Genomic DNA, 26679 nt, shown 5'->3' with positions numbered 1-26679 from the left:
CCCCAGCTTTGTTTCTGATTCCATCTTCCTGCTGGTGCATACCCTGAGAAGCGCAGACACTTAGGTCCCTGCCACCTACCTACAAGATTTGGATTGAGTTCTTGGCTTCTGGGTTTGATCTGAACCAGTTCTCAGCTGTTGCTGGCATTTAGGGAGTGAATCAGTGGGTAGAACATATCTGTTTTTCTCCCTGCCTTTCAAATAATAATGAAATGTGAAGAAGGACATGCAGTCATTCGTTAAGGGTCTACTTTAAGATAAGGTGGTATTTCAAAGGATATTTTGTCATATCTGCGTGGGTGATTGTGAGTTTCCGCCATCCCCAAGCAGCTATGAATATGATAAATGTGTAAGGGTGCTTGAAAACAGTTGTGGAGCATAAAACTGAAATGCAACTTTGTTTTGATACAGAAAATTTTTGAAATTGTACCTATTAACTTTAATTAAAAGATTTTTCAATCTTAGCTTCTTGTTAGTTCTCCAATAAATCCTGGATCATCTTCTCTATGTTCATGTTCTGTATTTCCAATTCTGTCGGTAAATGTCAGTGTGTTCTCAGGGTCTGTGCTGGTTCCTTTTCTTCCTTTCCCTTAGCTTCGTTCATTCTGATGGGTCATCCTGATTCCCACACCTTTGTCTTCAGCTAGATCTCATCTGAGCTGTGAATCACACACTCAGTTGCCAATTGAACAACCCCATGTATCCTGGAAATTTCTCAGAAACTTCCAAGAATATTTCTAAGATTATCCTCACTTGTTTACATAATATTCTTTGTTCTCTTTCCAATTTCAGTTTATACTGCCAGTATCTACATAGCTGCTCATGTGTAGATAGAGTGGAATGAAATTCCACTTTTATCCTCTGCACAAATTAATACTGATTTCGGTTTCTGCATCTCTACCCCTTTTGTCTGTTTTGCACTGAATTGCCTATTCTGTTTTCTTACTGCTGTGTGCTCTGATGCAAACTAACCATTTCTTATTCTGGCTTCCTCCGGTAACTCCCCCTTGAGCCTTTCCAATTCTCCTTCCAGATGACTTTCACTAGTTTTTATTGGTCCTTCATTATTTGCACTGACTTTCAGGAAGTCAGTAATTACTTTCTTATATGAATAGCGACACTTTTGGGTGTTGGAAAGAATTGTAAGAATACTTATGAACTTACTTTAAATTTTAAGGAAACGGGCCAGTGCTATAGCCTAATGGCTAAAATCCTTGTCTTGAATGCACCAGGATCCCATGTGGGTGCCGATTTGTGTCCCAGCTGCTCCACTTGCATCCAGCTCTCTTGTGGCCTGGGAGGGTGCTTGTGGATAGCCAAGGGCCTTGGTACCCTGCACCCTCTAGGGAGACTCCTGGCTTCTGGTTCCTGGCTTCAGATCAGCTCAGCTCTGGTCATTGTGGCTACTTGGGGAGTGAACCAGTGGATGGAAGATTTTTGTCTCTGTGTGTCTCCTTCTCTCTATAAATCTTTCAATGAAAATAAATCTTTAAAATAAAATTTAAGGAAGTACAGTTGTAATTATTGAAAGTATGGCAACTATAGCTCCTACCAGATCACTCAGTTACCAGATCCTTGAATATGTTTACTGACTGTCTTATATTTCTCACTTAGGCATAGTGCTGTGTATACTTGTATTCACTTGGTGTGTGTTATGTTTTCCTAACCTTTCTGTTGCTTCATATTCATGAGGATAGATTTATGTAGAAGATCTAAAAATCTTGGGTGATTCAATGAAGTACAACCTGGTAATACATAGAAAACATCTAACAAAGAGGTAACTGCTTTGTTACCCTAATCTACATTGAGCATATGTCTCAGTTCAGTTAGCATGTTATTACAGATGTTTATATCTGTGTCTTCAGATATGACCAGCAGCTTCTTGCACAGTCAGTAAAGATTTTATTTGTCTTAAGGACAGTTATAGATATGACAGAAACTGTATTGTTGTGTTTTTTATATTACAAAGAAGATAGTAAAAGGCTTAGTCTTATAAAAGACATACACAAACACACAGACAAAAGAATGAACTCGCAGTCTATGTTACAAAAAAGTTTTGTTACAGGTACAGGTGTCATTTGAGGATGTGGCTGTGGACTTCACCTGGGAGGAGTGGCAAGACTTGGACAATGTTCAGAAGACCCTGTACAGAGATGTGATGCTGGAGACATACAACAGCTTGCTGTCTTTAGGTAAGTGAAGCTCCCCAGCAACACACAGAATGCCTTCTTGAACAAGTTATCCCTTTTAGGAGGGTGAGCACTTACCTTCTGTTTAAGGTACCTGTGTCCCATATCAGAGGACATTGATTAAATACCCAGCTTTTCTGCCACATCCAGAGAGGTAGCTCAAATAATTTGGTTCCTGCCACCTATGTGGGAAACCTGGATTGAGACCCCAGCTCTTGACCTCAGCCTTGACCTCAGTCAGGCCCAGCTGTTGTGGTCATTTGGGGAGGGAACCAACAAATAGAGGTGCTCACTCTCATGCTCTCTTTCTTTCTTTCTACCTCTAAACTAAATAAGGAAAAGTAATAATAAATGAACTCTTTATGGGTTTAATGGTATTTAGGTATAAGATTCCAGTCCATGAAGAATGTATCAACATTCTCAAATGAAAAAGTTCAAATTGGCCTTTTCTTTGCACTACTACTGAAGCCAAGCAGCTGTTATTCTTCAAAGGATCTCACTTAGGGGTGAGTGTTTGGCCTAGGGGATAAGATGCTGATTTAGATGAATACATCCCATATTGGAGTACCTGGGTTTGAGTCCCAACTCTGTTCCTGATTCCAGCTTTCTGCTAATGTGCACCTCCAATCACAGAACGTTACTCAAGTATTGGGTCCCCACTACCCCAGTGGGAGATCTGAATTGAGTTCCTGGCTCCTGACTCTAAATCTAGTCCATTCTAGCCTTTGGCATTTTAGGAGTAAGCCAGTGAATGGGAGCTCAGTTTGTCTATTCTCTGTACCTCTCTTCTCAAAATAAATGAAAAAGTAAAATCTAAAAAGAACCTGATATAACTTGAGGCTAACTCCTGCATTATTCCCATTAACAGGATACTGCGTAAACAAACCTGATATAATATTCAAGTTGGAGCAAGGAGCAGACCCATGGACAATAGAAGAACCACCAGAACAGAGTCTTCAAGGTCAGTCATGCCATGCTGGGCTGGGAGGATCAGACAGGGAAAGCTCAGTTGCCTGTGTGAGCTGTTTTTATCAATTTTTACCCAAATTTCTCCCATGTGTTTATCAGGTACATGTTAGAAAGCCTGCAAGGAAGTCTCACATTTCTACCTAAGTTCCTCATTTTCTTGTTGTCGTTGTTGAACAATATTGTTTTCAGCTTCTGCAAATCCAATCCTTACCTTGTTTTTTAGTACAGTTTTTTCTTGGTTTAGTATGTTCTCTAAATTCTCTCTGTTCTTTTTTTTTTTTTTTTTTTTTTTTTGATCCCACTTTTCCTTCAGGCATATATTCATATAATTAATTGTTGCATTGCTTATTTGGAAGTTGATAGGGACTGGCTTTTTTGTAGCTCTAGGGACAAAATTACCACAATATAAGGAAATAGTTGTATCTTCTCTTGAGCATGTAAAACCAAATATATATATATATACACACACACACACACACTAATCAGGTAAGGCCACAAGCAATTTTTTGTCAGATTGAGGAAAATTTAAAAATGGGATGCTTTATTTTTTTTTAAGGAAATGTCTAAAGGGAAGATAGTTTGAGAGAGATAATTGTTTGTCCTGAGTTAGCTTGACCCTGAGGTAGTGTTTTTTTAAATTTGTCATATAATATATAGAGTGATATAAAATCTAGAACAGTATACAACACTATTGGAAACCAGTTGTGCCAATTAGTAGCTTAAAGCTAGCATTCAAAGTCAGTATGATAAAGCAGTCTTGCGCAAGCAAATTGTTACAAGAAAGTGAAAAAATTTATGAAGGAATGACCCTTGTGAATACAACATCAGATATCATGAAACTAAGCAGTAGCTAGCTTTAGGGGAATGGAAATTGTGGTCCAAGAGGAGAACCATGAAATTTTGGGTACAATATCCATGTAAAATGATAGTTTTGAGTTGAAAGTTGTTTGAGAGTGTAGTTCAAGCATGCATCGTCTCCCTTTTGCAGAATTGTTAAACAAATAAAGTGGTAAGATATGTATGCAATTCTGAAGGAGTTTGTTTTTTAAGAGTAGGAAAAAACAAATTCTAGCACAGAAGTTTTTGAAAGCAACAAATTTGGGAGTAAGGGTTTGTGTACCAGGAAATGAGGGAGAATGCTGAGTTTTTTAATCTTAGGAGCCAGAAATAAACTTTTCAAAAACATTGGGCATTAAATGGGTTATAGAACTTAATCCTTTAGGCCAGTGGGAATAGACTGCACTTGGTAGTGGTCCAATAGAGTTTTTCTGTACCTGATTAGGTTCTGAGGAGCAGATAATGTTGAGTTTATTTTAGAATATGGAGGAAGCTGTCTTTATTTACTGTGTGGAAGAAACTCTTATTTGCTTAAAAAATTCTAAAGACACCTATAGTCATTTCCCCAAGAACAGTGAAAACTAGGCCATTATATGGTCCACTCAGGGGACACACAAATGGCCTTCTCTTGTAATTCAACAAAACTGACCCATAAACACCTTGCCAATTTCAAATCTAGGAACTCAGCATAAGACAAGCATAGAACATACAATGTTCTATGTGCTCTGGAGGAAAAGTACAGGGAATATAAATGAATGATGAAAAGCCTCAAGTCTCATACTTAGGCAGTAAGCAAATTATTTGACTTAAGTATTTTGTGAGGTTTTTAAACAAATGAACAAAAAGATGGGCCTTGAAAAAAATCATAATTTAACATTGGTAAATCTAGTAGTGTAACCTCTATTCATAAAGGAGAAAGCCCATATTTACAAGTATGTACACACACACACATTATACTTGTTATAAGTAAGTACCTTTTAATGATATTTGAAAATCCTATGCCATAAAAATAGGAAGAAGTTTCTTTACCGTTACATGAGTATTCCATGAAATATGGCTCATGGAAATGTTTAGTTTTTTTTGTTTTTTTGTTTTTTCTTCTCATTTCAGTTGTTCAGAAAATGGATGACCTGACTGGGACCAGCCAGGAAAATCAAGGCGTAACTTTTTGGGAAGTAGTGGTCGTAAACAACAGCACAACCACTGAGGAGAGAGTTGAATTAAGGAAAACATGTGATTTAAATTCAAACCACATTTCAAAAATGGTTGTAAAGAATGAAGATTATTCAGGAATCAGACCTCAGAAATTTAAAGTATATCAGAATGAGATCGTCCCTAGTGAACCTAATGAAATGTATGTTGAAGAGAAACTTATTGATCATAATATAACTGGAAAATCCCTGGCATGCTATGATCAGCTTAGTCAGCTCCCCAAGATTCAGCCTTTACAGCAGCCTTTTAATTATAGTGGACAGGTAAATGCCTTCAACAGGGAGACAATATTCTTCGCACCAAAGGAGGTTCACATGAGAGAAACCCCCTATAAATATAATGAATACGGAATAGCCTGTGATATGTCAGGTTTTATTGTTGGAGAGGCAACTCAAATAGGAAAAGATACTTTCTACAAAGTATCAGCTTTCCCTATACATCAGCAAACATATGCAGGAGAGAGATTTTATGGATACATTGGTTATGATGAAGCTTTCATTAGCAAATCAGGTCTCAACATAAATCAGATGCCATATACAGAGAAAAAACCCTTTGCATGTACTCAGTGTGAGAAATCTTTCAACTGTAAACAAAGCCTTACTATCCACCAGAGAATTCATACAGGGGAAAAGCCGTATGGATGTTATGAATGTGGAAAAACCTTTTATCGGAAGTCAAATCTCAGGACACATCAAATAATTCATACAGGTGAGAAACCATTTGTATGTAATGAATGTGGGAAAACCTTTTACCGGAGGCCAGATCTCATTATACATCAGAGAACTCACACAGGAGAAAAGCCTTATGAATGTACTGAATGTGGAAAAACATTTTGTCAGACGTCCAACCTCAGGACGCATCAAAGAATTCATACTGGTGAGAAACCATATGAATGTAAAGAATGTAGTAAAACTTTCTCCTGTAAATCATACCTCACTCAACATCTGAGAACTCACACGGATGAGAAAGCTTATGAATGTAAAAAGTGTAGGAAGTCATTCTACCACAAATCTCAACTCACTAGGCATCAACAGACGCACACAGGGGAAAAGCCCTATGAATGTAATGAATGTGGGAAAACCTTTTGTAGGAAGTCAAGCCTCAGCATGCATCAGCAAACTCATACAGGGGAGAAACCCTATGTATGTAATGAATGTGGGAAAAACTTCTACCAGAAATCAGTCCTTGCTGTTCATCAGAGAATTCACACAGGGGAAAAACCCTATGAGTGTAATGAATGTGGAAAAACATTTTACCGGAAGAAAGTCCTTGATATACATCTGAGAACTCACACAGGGGAAAAACCTTATGAATGCAGTGAATGCGGAAAAACTTTTTACCGGAAGTCAGATCTGATTATACATCAGAGAACTCACACTGGGGAAAAACCTTATGAATGCAGTGGATGTGGGAAAACCTTTTACCGGAAATCACACCTGAGCAGGCATCAGATAACTCACACAGGTGAAAAACCCTATGAATGTAATGACTGTGGAAAAACCTTTTGTCGGAAATCAGACCTTACTATACACCAGCGAACTCACACAGGAGAAAAACCTTATGAGTGTAGTGGATGTGGGAAAACCTTTTACCGAAAGTCACATCTCACAGTACATCAGAGAACCCACACAGGTGAAAAACCCTATGAATGTACTGATTGTGGAAAAACCTTTTGCCAGAAGTCACTCCTCACTATACATCAGAGAATTCACACAGGGCAAAAACCCTATGAATGCACTGGTTGTGGAAAAACATTCTGCCGGAAATCACACCTCACTGTACATCAGAGAACTCACACAGGGGAGAAACCTTACGAATGTAATGAATGTGGGAAAACTTTTTACAGAAAATCAGACCTTATTATACATCAGAGGACTCACACAGGAGAAAAACCTTACGAATGTAATGAATGTGGGAAAACCTATTACCGGAGGTCACACCTCAGGACACATCAAAGAACTCACACAGGTGAAAAAGCATATGAATGTAAAGAATGTGGGAAAACTTACTATTCTAAGTCAGCTCTCAATGTGCATCACAAAATTCACACACGGGAAAATCCATATAAATGGAATGAATGTGGACAAACCTACCAGGTGCCAGTCCTTGATTTGCATGAGAGTCCTCACACAGAAAACAAAGGAGAGATCGTAGAAATAGTATGAATGCCTAAAAAATCCTTATACAGGAAAGAATTACTGACAATTCAACAGAAACCACACAGGGGAAACAACATGAATAAACTTTTTAGTGGAAATCACATCTCATTGTGCATTAGTATATTCATTCAAGGACAAAACTTTATAAATATACTGAATGTGGGAATGCCTTTTACTAGAAGATACATTTCAGCAGACATCCAAGTGGAAAAACCCATTGAACATGAACAACCTTTTTTCCAGAAGCCAGGCCTCAGGACAACACATCGAAGAACTCACAGAGATGAACCAATATTAATGTAAAGAATGTGGAGACACAATTTGCAAGATGTCACATTTCAGCAGACATCAGAGCAATCACAGTGGAAAAGCAAAATGAATATAGGAAAAACCTATTAAGTCAGACCTTAAGAAACATCATTGAAATCACAAAAGGAGCCACCTTAGGAGTATAATGAGCTTTTTTCCAGCAGTCATACCCCAACAGATATAAGGGAACTGACACAGGGAATAAGACACTTCCCTCACCCCACCAACAGCTGATACTTGCTGTGAGTTCTTGAAAATCTCTTTTGGACCTACAAGTTGCAATTTTATCGCCTTCCCTCCTCATGGATGGGACCATGTTACTAAACTCTTCTTTCACAAATGAGTTTTGGGAACTAATATTCAAGCAATAACACCCACATATTTGAGTTATCTTCATTTACTAAGTTATTTGCAATGGCTGTGCTTTGCTTGCCCAACATTTCTTCCACACATTATTCTAATATAAACCAACTGTGTATCACCTCATAAGCTGGCCATATGTTGTATGTGCTGCCCTACTTAATTGTTTTTGTTCAGGGTTGTCAGTCTCTGGTGGTTTCTTGATCATAATAATCACAGACCTGTTTTGTTTGGCACTGTAAGCTGCATATGTTCCCAGGAGTCTGTTTATAAGGTAGAGTAAAATAATGCTATGAACAAAATGTGGTTGTGCCCTGAAGTCTCAGCAGTTTTCCAGAGATTACTGGGCTAGGGTTTATTATTTTTGTTTTCCTTATGCTCTGTTGGGGTGGCTTGCTTGTTCGCATTTGAGTCTTGCATTGAAAATTTATCTCAACTGTATGATCCCTCTTTGATTTCATTCAGTGAACTATTTGCAGATTCTTACACAAAAAATACAGCAATGAACATTGTGACAAACTTATGTCCTTTTAGTACGTTTAACTTTCATCTATCCCACTTTGATCCATGTTTTGTTTTAAAAAAAAGAAGAAAAACTTCTATAAACTTCAATCCCATATTCACAGACCCCTTTTTCAATTGATTGGATTCACACTCAGCTTAAATCTTTGTGGATTCCCACTTGAGGTAGAACAGTTTACCTGTGTATTATTGGGGATTTCTAGGTGATCAGGCTACAAACACTTTGAAGTGTGCCATAGCTGCAGTGATGGTTATCTGATCAAGATTCATCCATCTTGAGTATGGTCCTACATGTCACCCCTTAAAGACAGTCTCATTGGGCTTTGTCATCTTCCAAATGCTAAGCATGAGAATGCAGACCTGAAATATTTGGATAAGAATATATCTGAAGGGAAACAAATGGTTTTATGTATTTTATGAAAATGCTGAATTACATGATTTATTTTGAGGCCAGAATATTTTCAGACAGAACAGTCTAGGCCAATCAGGTATTCAGTCTTTCAATGTTCTGCAGGAATTTAAATGTCTATACCCACAAAATCAGCCTTAGCATATGTGATGTGTGTGTGTTAGAAAATTTCAAATGAATAGACAAATCAATATCATGTTGAATGTCACGTTTTCTCTGTTGGGTTCAGAAACGGAAGGAGAAAACAGATATGGTTGGAAAAATAAACAGAATGCACACTTGCCATTTTCATTAGAAGATTAGTTTTCATTGATGTTTTCCACCATATCAGGAAAATATAAACAACTTAGTAAATATCCTGCAGTGCCAGAGAAATTGAATTAGGAGCTAACCAAAAGAACTTACAGGAACTCATCAAAGCCAAGACTGTGCCCATCCGGCTGCAAGTCTACTGGTGTTTCCACTTCAGAGCCTCTTTCCAGTAGAGAAACCCTGGAGTCCGTAATAGCTGTTCACTCCAATCTCCTGTAGTCATCAGGAAACCCAGTCCTGAAGATAAAATAGCAGTTGGAAAATGTGTTCATTTGGGTATGGATGGAGTCAAGATCACAGGAAAGGCACCACTGAACATACTTCTTTCTGGGTCACAGCTATTAGAGGTCTGCATATTCCAGAAATGAAGTCAGGGAGGATAGTTGAGGTGGCAGAGGTAATAACCGACTCTACAAGGAACTTGTATTGTGGTGAGCATACTTCCCAGTCCTTACTCATCCCATACATATTGCAATCTCTGCGTGCTGAGAAGCTGTCCAGGCCATGTCAACAGATAAACTGGTGTAAGGAGCACCAGTGTGGATGAATAGGGATTCACTTATTTCCTACTTGCTATGATTTGTGGTTCTGGACATCCTGGGTCCTTGTGTCCCAACTCACTAGCACCTTCCATTTGGAGTTCCTGCATTGCCTTTGGGTCTCTAGACAGGGATGAAAAGGAATTTAGAATGCAGTGGGTAGTAGCACAGTTCTTAGAGTATGACCTGGATTTCAGTATTCTGTCAGTACATGTGACCACCAATCTCATTGTCCACTTTAACACAGGACTAGTCTAGACCCATTACAGTTCTTGACCTAGGTGGAGCAGACCTGACAAGAATCATCTGGACAAGAGCAAGTGTGCAGACTGGCATTACCCTTCCTTGGGCTTGGTGCAGGGTTGGTTGGTATTACAGGTGCAGTGTCACTGTCCCAGAGGCATATGAGTTCAGAGAGGGATCAGGAATGGCTAGGGTAGGATTGGGTCCAGTACAGTCCCTGAGGAGTGTGGTTGGGTACAGAGGTTATGAGCAGAGGTGTCACTTTCCACCAATTATCCCCATGCATCCCCTATTATAAAACAAGGCTATAGTTACAGATATAGATCCATTGTCCAATGCTGATTAAAACATCATATATCCTCAATCTTGTTGTTTCATCTGTTATTCAAAGTGAGATTGGTATCACCAGTGGACATGGAGCATGATATTACCATTGTTTTGTGTCTTTGGATTTTCTAATTCTTAATGTGGGAAGGTTAGCTTAACTGATTTGATATATATTTTTAAATACATACATTTGTGACTCATTTCTTGAATCCTGTGAGATTTTGAATGTTTTTTATTTTTGTTCATCTTGTAATATTTTCTAATTCCTCTCTGTGTGTCTCACTGGCAGTTTGGAAATCTGTTTCTCATATCCATGCATCTGTACACTTCTCAGCCTTCTGTTTCAGTTCAGATCCATGGTGTCAGGTAACATAGTCTGGATTTAATACATTAGATTTTATGTTAGGCTACTTGAGGAGCTAGCAAAAGGTCTTTAATGGGCTGTTACATGCACAGTCTAACAGAATGTGTTTTGTTATTGGGTGATGTATCCCCTATCATTAACAAGGGCTATATTTATGTCTACACATGCATCTGTGATTTTGTAATGTTCAGAATTTGTATATGCTTAGTCTTTTGTTATTTTATCCATTATTCAGATTGATAATGCTGTCACTAAATATTGCTGTTGAATAGTACACTTCTCTCTTCTTTCCCTTTATTTTCCACTTAATTTCAAACTTTTTTTATGTATGTCTATAACTGTTATGTTGACCAGATTGACCCTTTGTTAGTACAGAATGTCTCCTTATAATGTGCTTACGAATTTATGCTGTCCATTGTGATGGTCAGCCAATATATCAAGCCCTCTTACAGTTCTTTTACATAGAATATATTTTTTCATCGTTTAACTTTTAGTTAATGTTTGTTTTTAAACTTGAAGTGTTAATGCTATATTCAATCTATATTTTTAAACCCATCTTGCAATTTCTTAAAATTTTATTTGAAATTGCCAAATCGCTGTGTATGTTTACATACTTTATATACACCCATTCCTTAGAGTGCGTTGTTTCGAACAGTGGTATATATTGCAAAATGCTCAACTCAGACTAATTAACATGTCAATTACCTCATAGACTTATTTTTTTGTGGTGAAAACATTTGAAATTGCATCCTTATCAATTTCAAAATGCATAATGCATTTCTGTCGTCAAGTGCTTACTCTTTCTGTGTAACACTTTGTTCCCTTTGACCAGTGTGTCCCATTTCTGCCTAAACTCCAAATTCTACCATCATCCTTGGCTAATTGCTCAAATTTAATGTTTGCATACTGCAGATGTGAGAGATCCTGTGGTATTTATCTTTTTGTGCCAGACTCTTGTCAATTTTCATTCATTTTTGAAGCAAATAACAGACTTCCTTCTCTTGAGGCTGAATGTAACTCCATGTCTAAGTGTTCCCTCCCTCGGGTTAGTCCATTTATCCGTTCATTGATGTGTTGTAGTTTTTATGGCATACCTATTCTGAATAATACTGTAATGGAGATGAAAATACAACTATTTCATGTATTCCTCTGAATGTGTACCTAGATACAGCATTGCTGTATGCTATTTTGGTTCTGTGTTTAGTTTTCCAGACTACTGATTTACACTCCCATCAGTAGAGTAAAAATGACTTGTTTTTCTCCACATCACAAATTTTTGCTCTTTGATCTTTTCATAGCAATTGTTAAGATGAAATCTTGTTACTTTAGTTTCTATTTCATCCATGATTAGTGATGCTAAGGAATTTTTTAATGTATTTTTAAGGAATTTGGCCATGTGTATCTTATTTTTGAGAAACAGCCAATCAGATCCTCTGTCCATTTTAATAGCTTCTTGATTTCTTATGTAATATAAGCCTCTGTTATATTTTTAATGTTAGATATGTAATTTGCAAATATTTTCATCCAGAATATGGCTTGTTTCTGCACTCTGACTATTCAGGAGCATTTTATTATCATATAATCCCATTGGTCTACATTTTGCCTGTGCTTTGAGTGTCATGACCAAGAAGTCACTTCCTAGACCAATGTCATGGCATTTTCCCCCATTGTTTTCTTTGTAATGTCTGTCTGGATTTGGTATTGATGTAATGATGGTCTTATAAAATTAGCTGATATAATTTTTATTTTAATTTTTTTAGAAATGTATCACTTTCCCCATATTTATTTTGTTCTTTGTCATTACCTTCCTTCTGCTAACTCTGGGTTTAGAATGTTCTTTTCCTTTTTTGTTGAGGTGTACAATGTTAGCTTATTATATTTTTGGTACTCTAGATTAGATATGTGATTACTATAAACTCCTCTCTTAGAACTTTTACTCTTTCCCATTGTATGTTATATTTTCATTTTTACTTGCATCCATTAGAACATATTATATTGTTGTTTTGTGTTTTTCTCTATTTTAAATTATTTTATTTATATAAAGTAAACAAATTTCATGTATTGTACAATACAGATTTAGGAGCATAATGTTACTTCACACCCCTTGCCCCATGCTGCCCACATTCCCTACCTACCATCTTCTCATTTCCTTTTCATTTGTTTGCTTTTTAATTTTTACAGTGTCATGTTTTCAGTTCACTTCACAATCACAGGCTTAGCACCCCATTAGGTAAAGAATTAAACAAACAGAAAACAAAAATAAACAAAAAGCATTATTACTCAAGAGTATAGACAAATGCTATACATAAATATTAAAAGGTAAATCTAGCTCGTATAGATTGCATTTTTTTGTACTCTATAAGTCAGTAGAAACCATCATGTTTGGTAGAATAAGCCAGTTCTTAAAAAGACAAATATCATATAGAATTGTTTTTGTTTTTAAATTTTGTGTCTTTTAATCCGTAAACAAAATTCAGTTGATTTAACCACCAGAATCACAATACATGTAGTTTGGATTTCACATTGTATGTTTACTGATGAACTTCATACTTCCATATTTTCATTTTACTGAGTGCATTTTGCAACTTTAAGAGCTTCTTCTAGCATTCCTGCCAGGCATATCTAGTGGTGTTAAATACCTTCATTTTTTGTTTATGGGAGAAGCGCTTTCTCTACCTTCCATTTTTCAAATGTAAAGATTACTGGATAGTTTTCTTGGTTGATCTTTTGTAGTTTTGCTTTCAGGACTTTGAATATATTGTGCCACATCTTTCTGTTCAGAAAATTTTCTGCTGTAAAAAAGTATGCTAGAATATTTTCATGCTAAAAAATATTTACTCTTCCACTGCTGGTTTAAAAAATTCTGTCTCTAAGGTATAATTACGGTTTATCTCAGTTTGTTTGGATTCCTCTGGGTTTATCTTAGTTGATGTCCTTCAGGCCTTTCTACTGTAAATTTTCTACTGTGAAAGCTTCCCTAGGCTTAGGAAGTATTCTGTCATTATTTAAATGTGTTTTCCTTTCCCTATCTCTCCTCCTGGGATACTGATAGTGTATATGTTTCAGTTGATGGTGTGCCATTGGTTTTGTAAGGTTTCTTCACTCATTTTCTTTCCTATTTCTTTTTGCTTTTCAAAGTAAATGATTTCTAATGACCAGTCTTGCAAGTTCACTGATGCTGTGCGGTTTTGTTGTTGTTGTTCTGTAAAACATTTTATTTTTAATTTGTCTGTTACAATAATTTTGTTAGATTTGAGGGAGGAGGTTGTTCTAGTATTGATTTCTGTTGGCATCTTCGTGAACATTATTTCAAATTCCCTTTTTGGTAAGTGATACATTCATTTCATTAGGATTGGTTCTAGGTTTATCTTGTTTTTATCATTTGGCATATATTCCCTGTTTGTTTATCTTGGCTTTCTGTGTGGTTTCGTGCACATTAGATAAGACAGTTGCCTCTCCCCAGTCTATCCAGAGATTCTAAAATATCATTCAAATTTATATTTGTCCACCTGCTGTTTCTAGTTTTGTGGTCCCCGGGTGATTAGAATGTACTTACATTCTGTTAATACTCCCACAACTATAAGATAGAAGAGATCAGATATAACTAGCAAGCTTGGAGTGTTAGATGTATCTTCCAATTCCTTCTATCCTCACAAGGAAGCTGAAAGCAGGCATTTATCTCTCACTCTGCACTATCTGGTGATGGATTTGTAGTATATGACTGCAGTTACTTTCAGGTTGGACCCACTGCTCCTGGATATATAGCCACTGAAAATGAACCCATTGTGTATTCATGTCTTTTTTTCTGTGGTGTAAGGACATCTTGGAATGCAGAGATCCTTCTCTTTCAGAGAGGGTGGTTACAGAGGCAGGCCCTTGAAAGAGCTGCAAATGTCACAGCACTTGTACATTGTTAAATTCCCTCCGAGAAAAGTAGATAGAACTAGAATTATCATGCAGTCGGATGGTAGAGAAGTGTTAGGAAGTTCCAGGTTCCTGTTAAGGCTGCTTGAGCTGTAACTTGTTGCCTGGCCTCTAACACCCTGATGCAAGTTAGATGGAAACCATTTCAGCCAGTAAGCACTGTAAATATGCTATAAACCCCTCTGGGGAGAATTTGGAAATTGTGCTAATTTTTTCTCTGTAATGCTGCTTGAGATTGTAGCTCCTGAAAGTGCTTGTACACTCATTTAAAATTGCCCTTTTCTGTTATCTAAGGAGGCTGGGAGGAGGGTGCTCACACTTGCTTACTCTCTGTTGATCCCAGAGCTTAGAGGGTTAGGATGCCATCCCTTGAATGGAAGTTACAGAACTTAAGGCCCTCAATGCTTTGACAGACTACTTCAAGGAGGAATTGCTACCCTAGGGTTATTCATAGATAGTCCAGGAGAAAGCTCTTGGAAAGGGCTGAACTCCCACTCGGGATGCATTAACTTCCTGAGACAGGCTGTTGATGTGTTCAACTGACAGAAGCTGCAGTTGTCACAGTAAGCCAGCAGATATATCTACTAGAGAGGAAGCTGAAGCTGAACTTTACCCTTTTGATGCACTGGTCCTGGGAAATGAAGATGCTGTAAATATTCTCAGGATAATTTACAGCTGCCACTTGGATCTATGGTTAAGGGAGACAATGTGTGTCTAACCTCATCCCTCCCAGAGCTATATAAATTCAGAATCAACACATGAGGAACTGTAGAATTAGGGTGTTCTGTGCGTGATCCAAACCCTCCTGTGTTCGAGGTGATGCTCAGCATTGGGATTTCCTTCCTAACTGCGTGGCACAGTGCCTTGGAGAGGCATCCGTATTCATGTATGACAACTTTTCCTACCCATTTCATGGGGTTGTTTCCTGAATTGCCTTGTTCATATTTAGCACGTGATTTTCAGAGATGATTGACAAATGAAAAGATGCATATTTGGTGCGTTCATGGGTTGGAGGTGAGTCAGGAGCATCCTGTTCCAAATGTTTCTGATATCACTCTCCTCCCCCCTTAAAATCTGCCTTTGATTGGGTTATTTAATCCTTTCATTCTTAATATTAATCCTATATAGCTGAATTTATTCTCTGTTGCTCTTAAAATGCCAATTGTAACATACAACCGATTCTATATCCACAGGAATCCATTTTTGGATTTTGTTCATATTCTGATTCCTCTATCTTTGTCCAGTATTGCAATGTTATAGTCATGTATGTTAATATCACCTCATGGTAGTTAATCCCATTTTTGGATTGGTAATTGCTCTGATAATTTGCAAATTTCCTGGCTAATTTCAAATATATGAGGGATCTTCCAAAAGTTAGAAAAAGCTATGCATGGATTCAAAGCCGACACCAAAATAAACTAATTTATTTCTCCATGAAGTTTTAGAAGTACCCTTGTATATTTATATGTAACCTTCCAGATATATTTTATAGTTTTTGGGTGCCTTTTCATTAAAATTTCAATGTGATAGTATATTTATAGATTATTTTGGAGAGATACCATCTTTGTAAATGATGAGTTTTATCATTTACACACAAAGTATGTATGATCAACTTTTCTTGTTTACTACAAACCTTTATTATCTCATAAAGTGTACAGATTTCTTTTTTAAAATGCACATATGTGAAATAAGACATGCATATAACATATAAAATCTTAGGTGGTGTTTATATTATTTGTTAAGTGGAACTTTTAAAACCTAGAACATGACTGACTGCTACCACTTTCCCCACTCCTTCCCATTTATTTCCTGAATGTTCCTCCTCTTGCCCCACTCTACCTGGATTTCAATTGTTTGGACTAATGCTACCGTGAGTATCATCCTATGGCTTACAGGTTGACATTTCTCTGAATCTATGCTTATGGCGATGATGTAACATGGATCTTCTACAGAAGGTTTCCTCAAATATATAAAACAACTTAGTCTCCAACTTCAGTTCGTGAATGTTCGGTTGTTCCACTCATTCGTTGGAAAAGTCTGTTGATTTTTGTTATCTGAGATGGTTTGCCTTTCCCTCATTATACAGATGTAGAGCATGTTTCATATGATTGTCAACCATTAGAAATCTCTGTGAAGTATTTTTATCGAGGTCTTGCCTACATTTCTATTCAGATCTCTGCCTTATTAAAAGTGTTTGGTTATATGTGAGAAGTTGTTTTCTCTCACTATGTCTCTTCTCTTTGCACTCTTGAGTGGTATTATTTTCATTTTAATGTAGTCCAATTTTTGAAACCTGTTTTTGTAAGTTTTAAAAGAAATAATCCCCCTTATAACAACTTCTAGAATGTTTTATGATTTGACTTTCATGTAGGTACTATCTTTGAAAATTAACTTGTGTTTCTTCATGGTTTACTGATTTGTGGATAAACGGGATCTTTAACCGTACAAATATCTCACATACCACTGCTCCTATAAAGCAAAAGTATTGCCAGTTTTCTTTCATCCTGGACCCTTAAATTTGACATTCAGATTCTGGAAGTTGCTTCAACAAAGGTGTGTAAGAAAAGCAAAACAACAACTACTTAAAGTTCTAGCATTTAAAAAGACCTTGCTAAGAATGTGTGTGGCACAGTCATTAAGGTACCATGTGGGATTCCTACATCCCAAATCATAGTACCTGGGTTTAAGTCCCAGCTCTGCTTCTGATTTATACCTGCCTACCATAATGCACATCCTGGAACAAGTAGTGGTGGCCACATGCTGTGTCTGTGCCAGCCACATGTCTTTCTTTGCTTTCTGTCTCTGCCTTTCAAATGAAATCAAAATTAGAAAGCAAAATATCGTCCTCCTAATTACTATAAATAATAACAGTAAAATCTCAGATTTCTGCTATATATACTGAGTTTGAGACAGCTAAGTTTTACAATTCCAATCTCTAGCCTTAATGCTTTTTGTACAGAGAAATGGCCTTCCTTTTCCACTCCAGGTAGCTGTCTCAAGTGTGGATGAACATCTCCCTAGGACCCGGGACTACTCCCAGACTACTCAAGAAATGTTACTAGTCTCATATTTAGGCTTCTCCAAATGACATTTTATAAAATAAGTCTAATTATTTTACTTTTTACTAATCTTCAGCCTGTAGGGGAGAAAATTTTGTTTTTAAAAAAAGGAGGAGGAGGACTATTTTACACGATCTGACATAAAAAATAAATAAGGTGAACATGTGGTATCTAACCCTTTGGGATTGGCTCCTTCCCCTTAGCATTATGGTTTCCAGTTTGGCCCATTTGGCCACAAAGAACTGCATTTTGTTTTTTTTAATAGCTGAGTAGTATTCCATGGAGTAGATGAACCATAGCTTTCTTATCCAATCCTCTGTTGATGGGCATTTTGGTTGTTTCCATGTTTTTGCAATTACTGATTGTGCTGCTATGAACATAGGAGTGCATGTTGGTTTCTCGTAAAACAGGTGTTTTGGATATCTTCCTAGGAGTGCTATTGCTGGATCATACGGTATGTCGATTTTGAGTTGTTTGAATATTCTCCATACTGATTTCCATAGAGGCTGTACCAGCCTGCAGCCCCACCAGCAGTGGAGTAGGGTTCCCTTTTCCCCGCAACCTCGCCAACAAGTGTTGGTGTTTTTCATGTGGGCCAGTCTTACTGGCGTTAGGTGGTACCTCATTGATGTTTTAGTTTGGATTTCCCTTATTGCCAGGGAACTTGAGCATTTTTTCATATGTTTATTTGCCATTTGGGATTGTTCCTTTGTGAAGTGTCTGCCCATTTCCCGTGCCCATTTCTTGAGTGGCTTGTTTGATAATGGAAACTGCCGTTCTATAGCTCCTCTCCCAGGTGACCCAACTTGTTCTCGGCTATCTTGTCTGCCAATTTCCCAATTAGTTTCAGGACTAAATGAAAAGCACACTTCAGATTTTCCATTATGCTACTGTAAGGCCTATGTGCACAGCAGGCCAAAAATATGGCTGTGACAGACCAGACTATGCCACCCAAAGTACACTTCTTTAGCATACTTTGAGCTGATGACCCTGGGGAAGAAAAAAAATGCAAAAAAATGGCTCTGAAAAGCTGTGTTTCTGTTTATAAAGCAAACTGCATCTATAAAAGAAGTCTACATTAGTATATTAGTAAAAGTATTAGAAGGCTCCTTAGAAAGCTGTTATTACATCTGATCAAGTGTTTTGGTATTCAGAACATTAGATTTTGAGCAGGTTCTCTATCTTTTGGAACTCAAACTAATTGACATAAAACCCTTCAAATGTAAAACCAATTTATACTATATATATCCCAAATATTTTATGTTCTTTTTTAGTAAATATGTGATGTAAAAAGCAAACAAACAAACATAAAGGTGGCAGATTGTCCTATGTAAGTGTAGTAAGAACAAATGGAAATGTTGCCTGCAAAATGAAATAATTACATTCTTTGACTTTTTTACTGATATATCTATATTATTATAGCTATAATTTTAAAGGATCACAGTATAGGACATTGTTAAGGCTGGAGAAATTTTAATGAAAACTCTTTCTGTGCTGTATTTTCTGGGGAGAACCAGTGTAGGTCTGTTTTTAAAAAGAAGGTAAACCAAGCTCAATACAATGACTTTGAAGTAGCTTACTACCCTTCATTTCAGCCACAGCAATATGTTGTATTTCTTTGAAAAGGAAAAGAGATCAAGATGGCATTTGCAAAGCTTTGTCTTTTGAAAATGATTGATGTGAATTTCTCTTTTTTTTAAGATTTATTTATTTTTTTTATTGCAAAGTCAGATATAAAGAGAGGAGGAGAGACAGAGAAAGATCTTCCGTCCGATGATTCACTCCCCAAGTGACCACAACGGCTGATACTACAATGATCCAAAGCCAAAAGCCAGGAGCTCTTCCGGGTCTCCCACACAGGTGCAGTGTCCCAAGGCTCTATGCCATCCTCGACTGCTTTCCCAGGCCACAAGCAGGGAGCTAGATAGGATGCGGGGCCGGCAGCCATATGGGATCCCGGTGTGTTCAAGGTGAGGACTTTAGCTGCTAGGCCACTGCGCCGGGCCCTGCTGTGAATTTCTAATTGATGTCAGTTGTTCTTGCCATTGACCACATGAAATTAACTTGTGATGTCTGGTTTTAGAGATACAGACATGTTGTATTTGAGCTCTACTCCCTCCAATTAGCTCTTCTGGTTTGTTTTGTTTGTTTTTTGTTTGTTTTGTTTTGTTTTTTCTAAGACTCAAAACTGCTGAGAAAAAATAATCTGATTATGTATTCAGTATGTAACTCATTTTCTTTAGCTGCTGTTTTGCTGTTATAGGCATAATTTTCAGCTCATTTTGATTTCCCCTTTACCGCTTTTAAAGCAGTAAATACTCAAGTTACTGAAAGGATTCTCTGGACATGGGGAAGCCAGCAAGACAGAAGATCATCCCAGAGAGAGTGAAGCAGCCACTTGTAGCCTGTGAGCCGTGAGTGGTGGGAAAGAACTAAAGAAATTCTCCCTGTGAAGAGGAGCTTGTACACATATCAGCATTTGTCATTTCAAAGTCACTGTTAAAGGCTAATTCTGTAAGCCCCATTGAAAAGAAAATATCCTGGGGGAATAAGGAACTCATTGAGCTATTTGTTTGGCATCCCGTATACTTATCAACCTCAGAGACTTTCATACACATTAACCTACATTATTATTACTGTAGCTAGTAAACACTGAAGCTCAGAGTATAAAGTTATAACCAAGGGCCACAGGTAGTAAGCAGCAAAAATATTTCTTAAACTGAGATCTATTTAGGTTTGAAACTTAACCTGTTTCTGTACAACAAGAATCTTAGGAACAAAGGCATTAATTCAAACAATCTCTGAATGTGGTTGAAAAGGTGGGAAGTAGAGGACCAAAGACATTCATCTGGATAGATTCTGCAACTGAAAAAAGAGGAAGCAAAGATTTGGTATTTAGTCAGCTGATCTGACTCTGTAAAATTTCAGGGACTTGTAGACTGCATCCTCTATTATCCTTTTAATTTTCCTGTTTATTTTCTCTGTGAGAACCTAGGGCCTCAATATTAGGTCATAGTATGATGTATAGTTCCTAATTAGAAGAATCAGGACAGAAGGAAATCCAAAATCCTTAAGTAACAAGGTCTCTGTGTGCAGGAGACTGTAAGATTGTAAAATTGAGGACCAGAGAGTGCCGTTTAATACAGGAAATGTAGAATCTGTCCTTATTGCTTGTTTTCTTAAACTGAGAACTGATTTTATTTGAGAGGCACAAAGATTGGAAGAGACAAAAAAAAAAAAAAAAGAGAGAGAAAAGAACCTACATCTGCTGATTCACTCCCTCAAAAGCCCATAATATTAAAATCCAGGCTCATCAGAAATTTGATCCAGATCTCCCCTAAAAGTCACATCATCAGCAAGCTGGAACAGAGCCAAGAGTTCAGCCCAAGTCCTCCAATATGGGATGTAACATCCTTAACTGCTTAGTCAAGTCTCACTCCCCCACCCCCATCACTTACTCATGCATTTTTATCTAAGTGAGGTTTTATGTGGGATTTGTTTGCTTACATAAAAGTGGCAATTTATATGATTTTCATGATAAGTAGTTAAAATGCATGGCAATAACACATCCAATATCTTTAAAATGTAGGTAATTATTATAGATACACGTTTAACAAGAAGGACAGCCTGTTTATTTGTATATGTTAATACATATGTGTGCAATAGGTTTTTCAATTTTCCATTACTTTTTAGAGATAAGCAAGTGAAGTTGGTTTGGGGAAGGTGAGTGATTCCTGTTCAATCGCTTGCACTCTGGAAGCTGTCACTGAGTCCTTCCAGGGTCTCTTGTTCTCACAATGTGTAAAGGCCAAAATGCTGGCTCTGGCTGTAATTCTGGAGGTCTCTTTAAGTCAGTTTCTACTGAATCATCCAGCCATGTTATCTAGTAGGTGAATTATCACAATAAAGTGCTTTATATTGTGGCACATTGTCTTTTAAACAAATTTAAAACTGTTGTGAATTTATTACTCAGGAATTATTTTAGAAGAGATCTAAGGAGTGTAAAGCAGGTCACCTTGAAGTTGGGCAATAATTAACTCACTTTTATAATAGTGCAGAGAGTAAGACTAGCTCCATTTTGAGAAAAATAAAACTCTGAAGAAATAGACAAAATGAGTAAGGCATGAAATATCATCTTAATTTATGGGAATATGGGAAGGCTGCTTTGTCAAGGATGTAGACTTATGGGAGTGCATGCTATCAGATGTGATACTGAAATCAGCATTAGACTGCAACATTAATGTAGTGCAAAGCACAATAACAGCAAAATATCCATGGAAGAACTCTAAAAAGCAGGTAATACAAAATGAACTGCAGAGGCAGTAGCAACACCCTTGGGGTTTTTTGTTCAGAAAATCATTCACCAATATTTCAATGGCTGCATGCATTTGAGAAGAGCCACAGTATTCTCAATGAATTTCTCAATTTTTTCTGAAGATTTCTGACTTCATTATATGCACTAATGGTGTTTTCTTCCTGTCTCTCACGTGGGTGCAGGGGCCCAAGGACATGAGCCATTCTCCTCTGCTTTCCAGACCGTAAGCAGGGAGCTGGGTCAGAAGTGGAGGAGCCAAAGCTTGAACTGGCTCCCATAATGGGTTCCTGTGCTGCAGGCAGAGGAATAGCTTGCTATGCCACCACGTTTGTCCCTCAAGTGTTTAAATGAGTCTGTGCATTACCTGAAGTCATCAAAATATGTCCTACCCTTGAGAAAGTGCTTGAAAGCTTATTATTTAGTGAAGGGCTAATGGGATGTAGTCTATACTAAAACTGTGCTTAGTATACAATTTTGGGGTTTTTGCATTATTTTCCATGACATGACTTTGTAGGTAATATATATTTACAATTTTTGTTCCTGTAGTATAAAATACTCAATTTTTACGATTATGTGTGGTAAACCAACAATTGCTAAGTGTGCGCACATGTAGAATGAACAGGTGTAACTACAATGCATATGTGATACAGGCCTTGCTAGACGAGTGGACCAGAGAGGCACTGGCATCAGGCCGTAGTCAGCATGGCAGGGTCCACGGTCATCCATCCATACACATTCCCTTGGCTAAACCTGTGGGGAGGCTCTGCGGCCTGTGACCCCTGGAGCACGGGGCAGGCCCAGGCTGTAGGTACACTGCATATTGGCTGATGTTTTAATCGAGGATTTCCTAGAAAATCAGGAAGCCTGAGGATTCTTGGAAAAACAGTGTCTAAGACTCTGAATCTGTGCTGCTGGATGAGGACCCGATGTTAGCTGTGTCCCAAGCTCCTGGGGACTTCTCTCATGCACACATGCAGCAGGACTGTGCCAGCCCACAGGGCCTGTGTCCCCAGAGGGTCAAATTCAATCTTATTTATTTGAAAGAGTCACACGAACAGAAACAGACAGAGAGTATCTTCCATTTGCTTGTTTGTGATCCAAAAGGCTGGGACTGGGTCAGGGTGAAGCCAGAAACCTATATAACTCCATCTGGGTATCCCATGTGGGTGCAGGGGCCCAAGGACTTGGGCCATCTTCTCCTACCTTTTAAACAGCTTCCTGTACAGCCATTGTAGCACCCACCAGTAGCAGCCAGAATGGGTAGGAGTCAGTTGGGCAAGGCCACTCTACCTCCAGGGAGTGCTGGGACAGAAGTCAGGCTGGGCAAAGCATCCACCCATGTGTGCATGATCTGCGACTGGGACACGGCCTGATAAAAGAGTTTGTGGAAATCCTCTGTCAGGACGCAGTCCCTGCTGGTGAGTACAAGAACCAAGGCTGGGGGCCTGGCGTGGTGGCCTAACTGCTAAAGTCCTCATCTTGAATGCTCTGGGATCCCAGTTCTAATCCCAGTTCTAATCCCGGCAGCCTCGCTTCCCATCCAGCTCCCTGCTGTGGCCTGGGAAGGCAGAAGAGGATGGCCCAACCCTTGGGACCCTGCACCGGCGTGGAAGACGTGGAGGAAGTTCCTGGCTCCTGACTTCAGATCAGTGCAGCACCAGCTGTTGCGGTCACTTGGGAAGTGAATCATTGGACAGAAGATCTTCCTTTCTGTATATCTGACTTTCCAATAAAAAAAAAAAAAAATCTTTAAAAAAAAAAAAAAGAAGCAAGACTGGGAGCAGTCCAGAGCAGGCCAGGTTACAGTATCCACTGAGATACATGGGTCAGGTCTGGGAGCTGGCCAGGCTGGGCCAGTTCATAGCACCCACTGGCAGAAATGAGAACCAGGATGGGATGTGAGACAGATTATGTTCAGTTTCAACACCAGCCAGTTCACATTACAGCCAGGAATAGGGGTTGACTAGGCTGGAGTAGGCTGTAGCACCCACCCGTGTGAGCTGGAACTGGGGGCAAGCCAGGTGGAGCAAGGCTGCAGCACCGTTGGTGAATGCCCAGGAGATGTGTGCCAGGCCAGACTGGGATAGCACCCACCAGAATATGCAAGACCCAGGCTGAGAGTGAACCCAGTGGAGAGTGGGGAAGAGGGTGGTTGGGGACTGTGGGGGCTCCCGTACTGGACCACTGCTCCCACTGGAGACAGATTTGGGACTTAGAGCAGATCAGATAGGGCAGGGTTACAACATCCGTTGACCTGCAAGTGACCTGGCTCAGGGGGAGAACAAAGCTGGGCTTAGCGACCATATCCAATGGTACACACTTGAGCCAGAATAGATGTAGGCTGGTTGGGCTCTGCCACAGCATCAGCTGGCAAGTGCTGGGAGTGGGGACAAGTCCTGTCAAGCTAGACTGCTGTACCACCTGGAAAGTGCAAGATCTGGGGCTGGGGTTGGGTCATGTAGGGAAACTAGGTACCTCTCTGATGAGCTGCAGCTCTCACTGGTTATCATGAGAAAGAGGGCTGGGGACAGACCTGGCTGGACAGGCAGTAACACCCACCAGCATAAATGCGGGCTGGATAGTGGGGTCAGCTGGGCTGAGGTAGGCTATAGCACCCATTGATATGTATGAGAGCTAATTGGGATATAGGACAGTCTAGACCAGTCTACTGGACATACAAACATGTGCAGGAACCAGGGCTTTTAGTGGTTATTGGTGGTGGCTCTGACTAGGCTGCAGTTCCTGCTAGTGTGCATGAGGTCCAGGTGTGTGGTAAGTGGGGTTACTGCTGGGGACCAGCATCTGTCGGTTTGTGTAGGAAATGGGGCTGGAGATAGAACTGACCAGGCGACTGCAACCACCAGTGTGTATGTGTGTGTAGGCTGATGTGGGAGACTGACTGAGCCAGACCTTGTACTTACTGGCATAACAGGAATCAGATCTGGGGTCACCTAAGGTGAGGTTTCTTTGGGGACCTCCTCCCCAGCTGGACTACTGGACTCAGAACTCCAACCATGGGGAACGCAGGAATTGTGGTCTGACCATGGAGTGCATGTGTCAGAACTAGGCCTCCTCAGTTGCTAAAGCCTGTACAGTGACCAACATACCCAGATGCTGATGGAGGACTTGACAGCTCATTGAGACCTACAGAGGATGTCTACTACCATGAGAGGATAGAGCGGAGAACAAAATGGACGATTCTCCCAGCCCAACTTTGAGAGTAAGCATCTGGGTGAATGGAGATTCTAAGGTGGACTATGTCAGCCAATGGATCTTGGATTTATTCAACCATTGAGCAAAAAAATCAATGGAATTTCAAAACTATTAAAGTCACTTATTCAGTATCCTTGGAACAAGCTCCACATCAGAGACCCTAGGATGACATGGAGGTCCCCAGTCCCAGGTACTAATGCAGTTAGGCTGCTGGAAGCAGCCCTCTTCCCTTCTGTCCTGGTTCACCCAAGTTACAGGAAGGAAAAAGAATTGGAAGCAATTGTCTCATCTATTCCTCAATCCTTCCCACCCTAATTAGTGGTTCACATGGGTCTTCGCAAATATGTAACCATCAAAAAGAAAACAAATCTATTAGGAAAGAAAAGGAGGGGAAAGGTGGAGCAGCCAAGACTCCAACTGGCACTCATGGGGGATGCCAGCATGATAAGGGAGTAACTTAACATGCTGGGCCACAGCACGGGCCCCAGTCGTTAATCAATCATAGAATCTGGGAGTTGCCGCAGAAGGGCTAATGGCAACCTTGGACAAGCAGCTCTTCCATCTTCTGAGGTCCCTGCCCTGCACACCACTTCCAAGTAGAGGTGAGAGGATGGGAGCCTGAGTTCTCAGTTGGCAGTTGGGTGTTTTTCCCTCATAAGCATCCCTGCACATCTGGGTGGGGGCTCAGATTTAGGCCCACAAAGGGCTTCCCTGGGGGTTGGTGGCAAATCCACGCCCTCAGAACCCTTCACCTTGTGTCCCTTTTCCAGTAATCTGACACAGACCTGGAGACACACCACTCAGGGACGTGGTTGGAAGACTCACTTCATTGCATCAGAGGTAACCAATGAGCACTGACCACTTCCATGTTGCAGAAGTCTGCACCGCTTCCCTCTCTACCGTTTCTGCTTATGGTCTGAGCCCCGTCTCTCTCAGACTCCTCTATCCACCTGGAGTCAGCTGTGTCACATGCATTTATCCCACAGGGCCCAGAAAGGTGTTTCTTGTCGTCCCCACATGCAGCCTTGGGGTCTATCACAGGCCACAGGCATGGCTTGTGGGAGCTGTCACTGTCTCAACCCTCTCTTCGGGAGACAAAGCCCAATGTCCATCTCCATTTTTGACTTCTGAACAGTCTCAATAAAAGACACACCTCTGTGCTCTCAGGATGGCAGCAACTTCATGGAAAACCAGAGAGGCCTAGGTCCTTGGGGTTCATGTGTGTTGGGCAGAGACATCTGTGTCCCAGAGGGCTCGCTGGGCACAGAGAGCTTGGCAGCAAAGGTTGGCCACATAGTCCCTCCCTCCCTCTCTCCCCATCCTCATGCCAGCTGCTTTTTCCATGGGGAAGTCAGAAGGCCATTAGGACTTGCAGGCCTCTGCAGGTCTTTGTCTCTGAGGGGCATGGACTAAGGGG

The 26679-nt window shown here is 39.5% G+C and overlaps 1 protein-coding gene across 3 annotated transcripts in view; it reads left to right on the top strand.

Annotated features, from left to right (window-relative positions):
- The window catches only part of LOC101520491 (zinc finger protein 260-like), a 69591-nt gene extending 59410 nt beyond the window's left edge, over positions 1–10181 (top strand). For 2 of the 3 annotated variants that reach the window (XM_058668605.1, XM_058668604.1), the window contains exons 3-5: positions 2066–2192; positions 3058–3150; positions 5106–10181. In XM_058668605.1, coding sequence (XP_058524588.1) covers positions 2066–2192; positions 3058–3150; positions 5106–7372 — 2487 coding nt within the window. In that variant the 3' untranslated portion in view covers positions 7373–10181. Of the gene's footprint in view, positions 1–2065; positions 2193–2666; positions 2696–3057; positions 3151–5105 lie in introns of those variants that run through there. The other variant, XM_058668606.1, reaches the window with a different exon arrangement.
- The last annotated feature ends 16498 nt before the right edge of the window (positions 10182–26679 follow it).

The sequence above is a fragment of the Ochotona princeps genome, chromosome 9 (assembly GCF_030435755.1).
Source record: "Ochotona princeps isolate mOchPri1 chromosome 9, mOchPri1.hap1, whole genome shotgun sequence".
Taxonomy (NCBI): Eukaryota; Metazoa; Chordata; class Mammalia; order Lagomorpha; family Ochotonidae; genus Ochotona; species Ochotona princeps.
The sequence above is the reverse complement of the archived record's forward strand: the minus strand, read 5'-3'. Positions and strand labels throughout refer to the sequence as shown.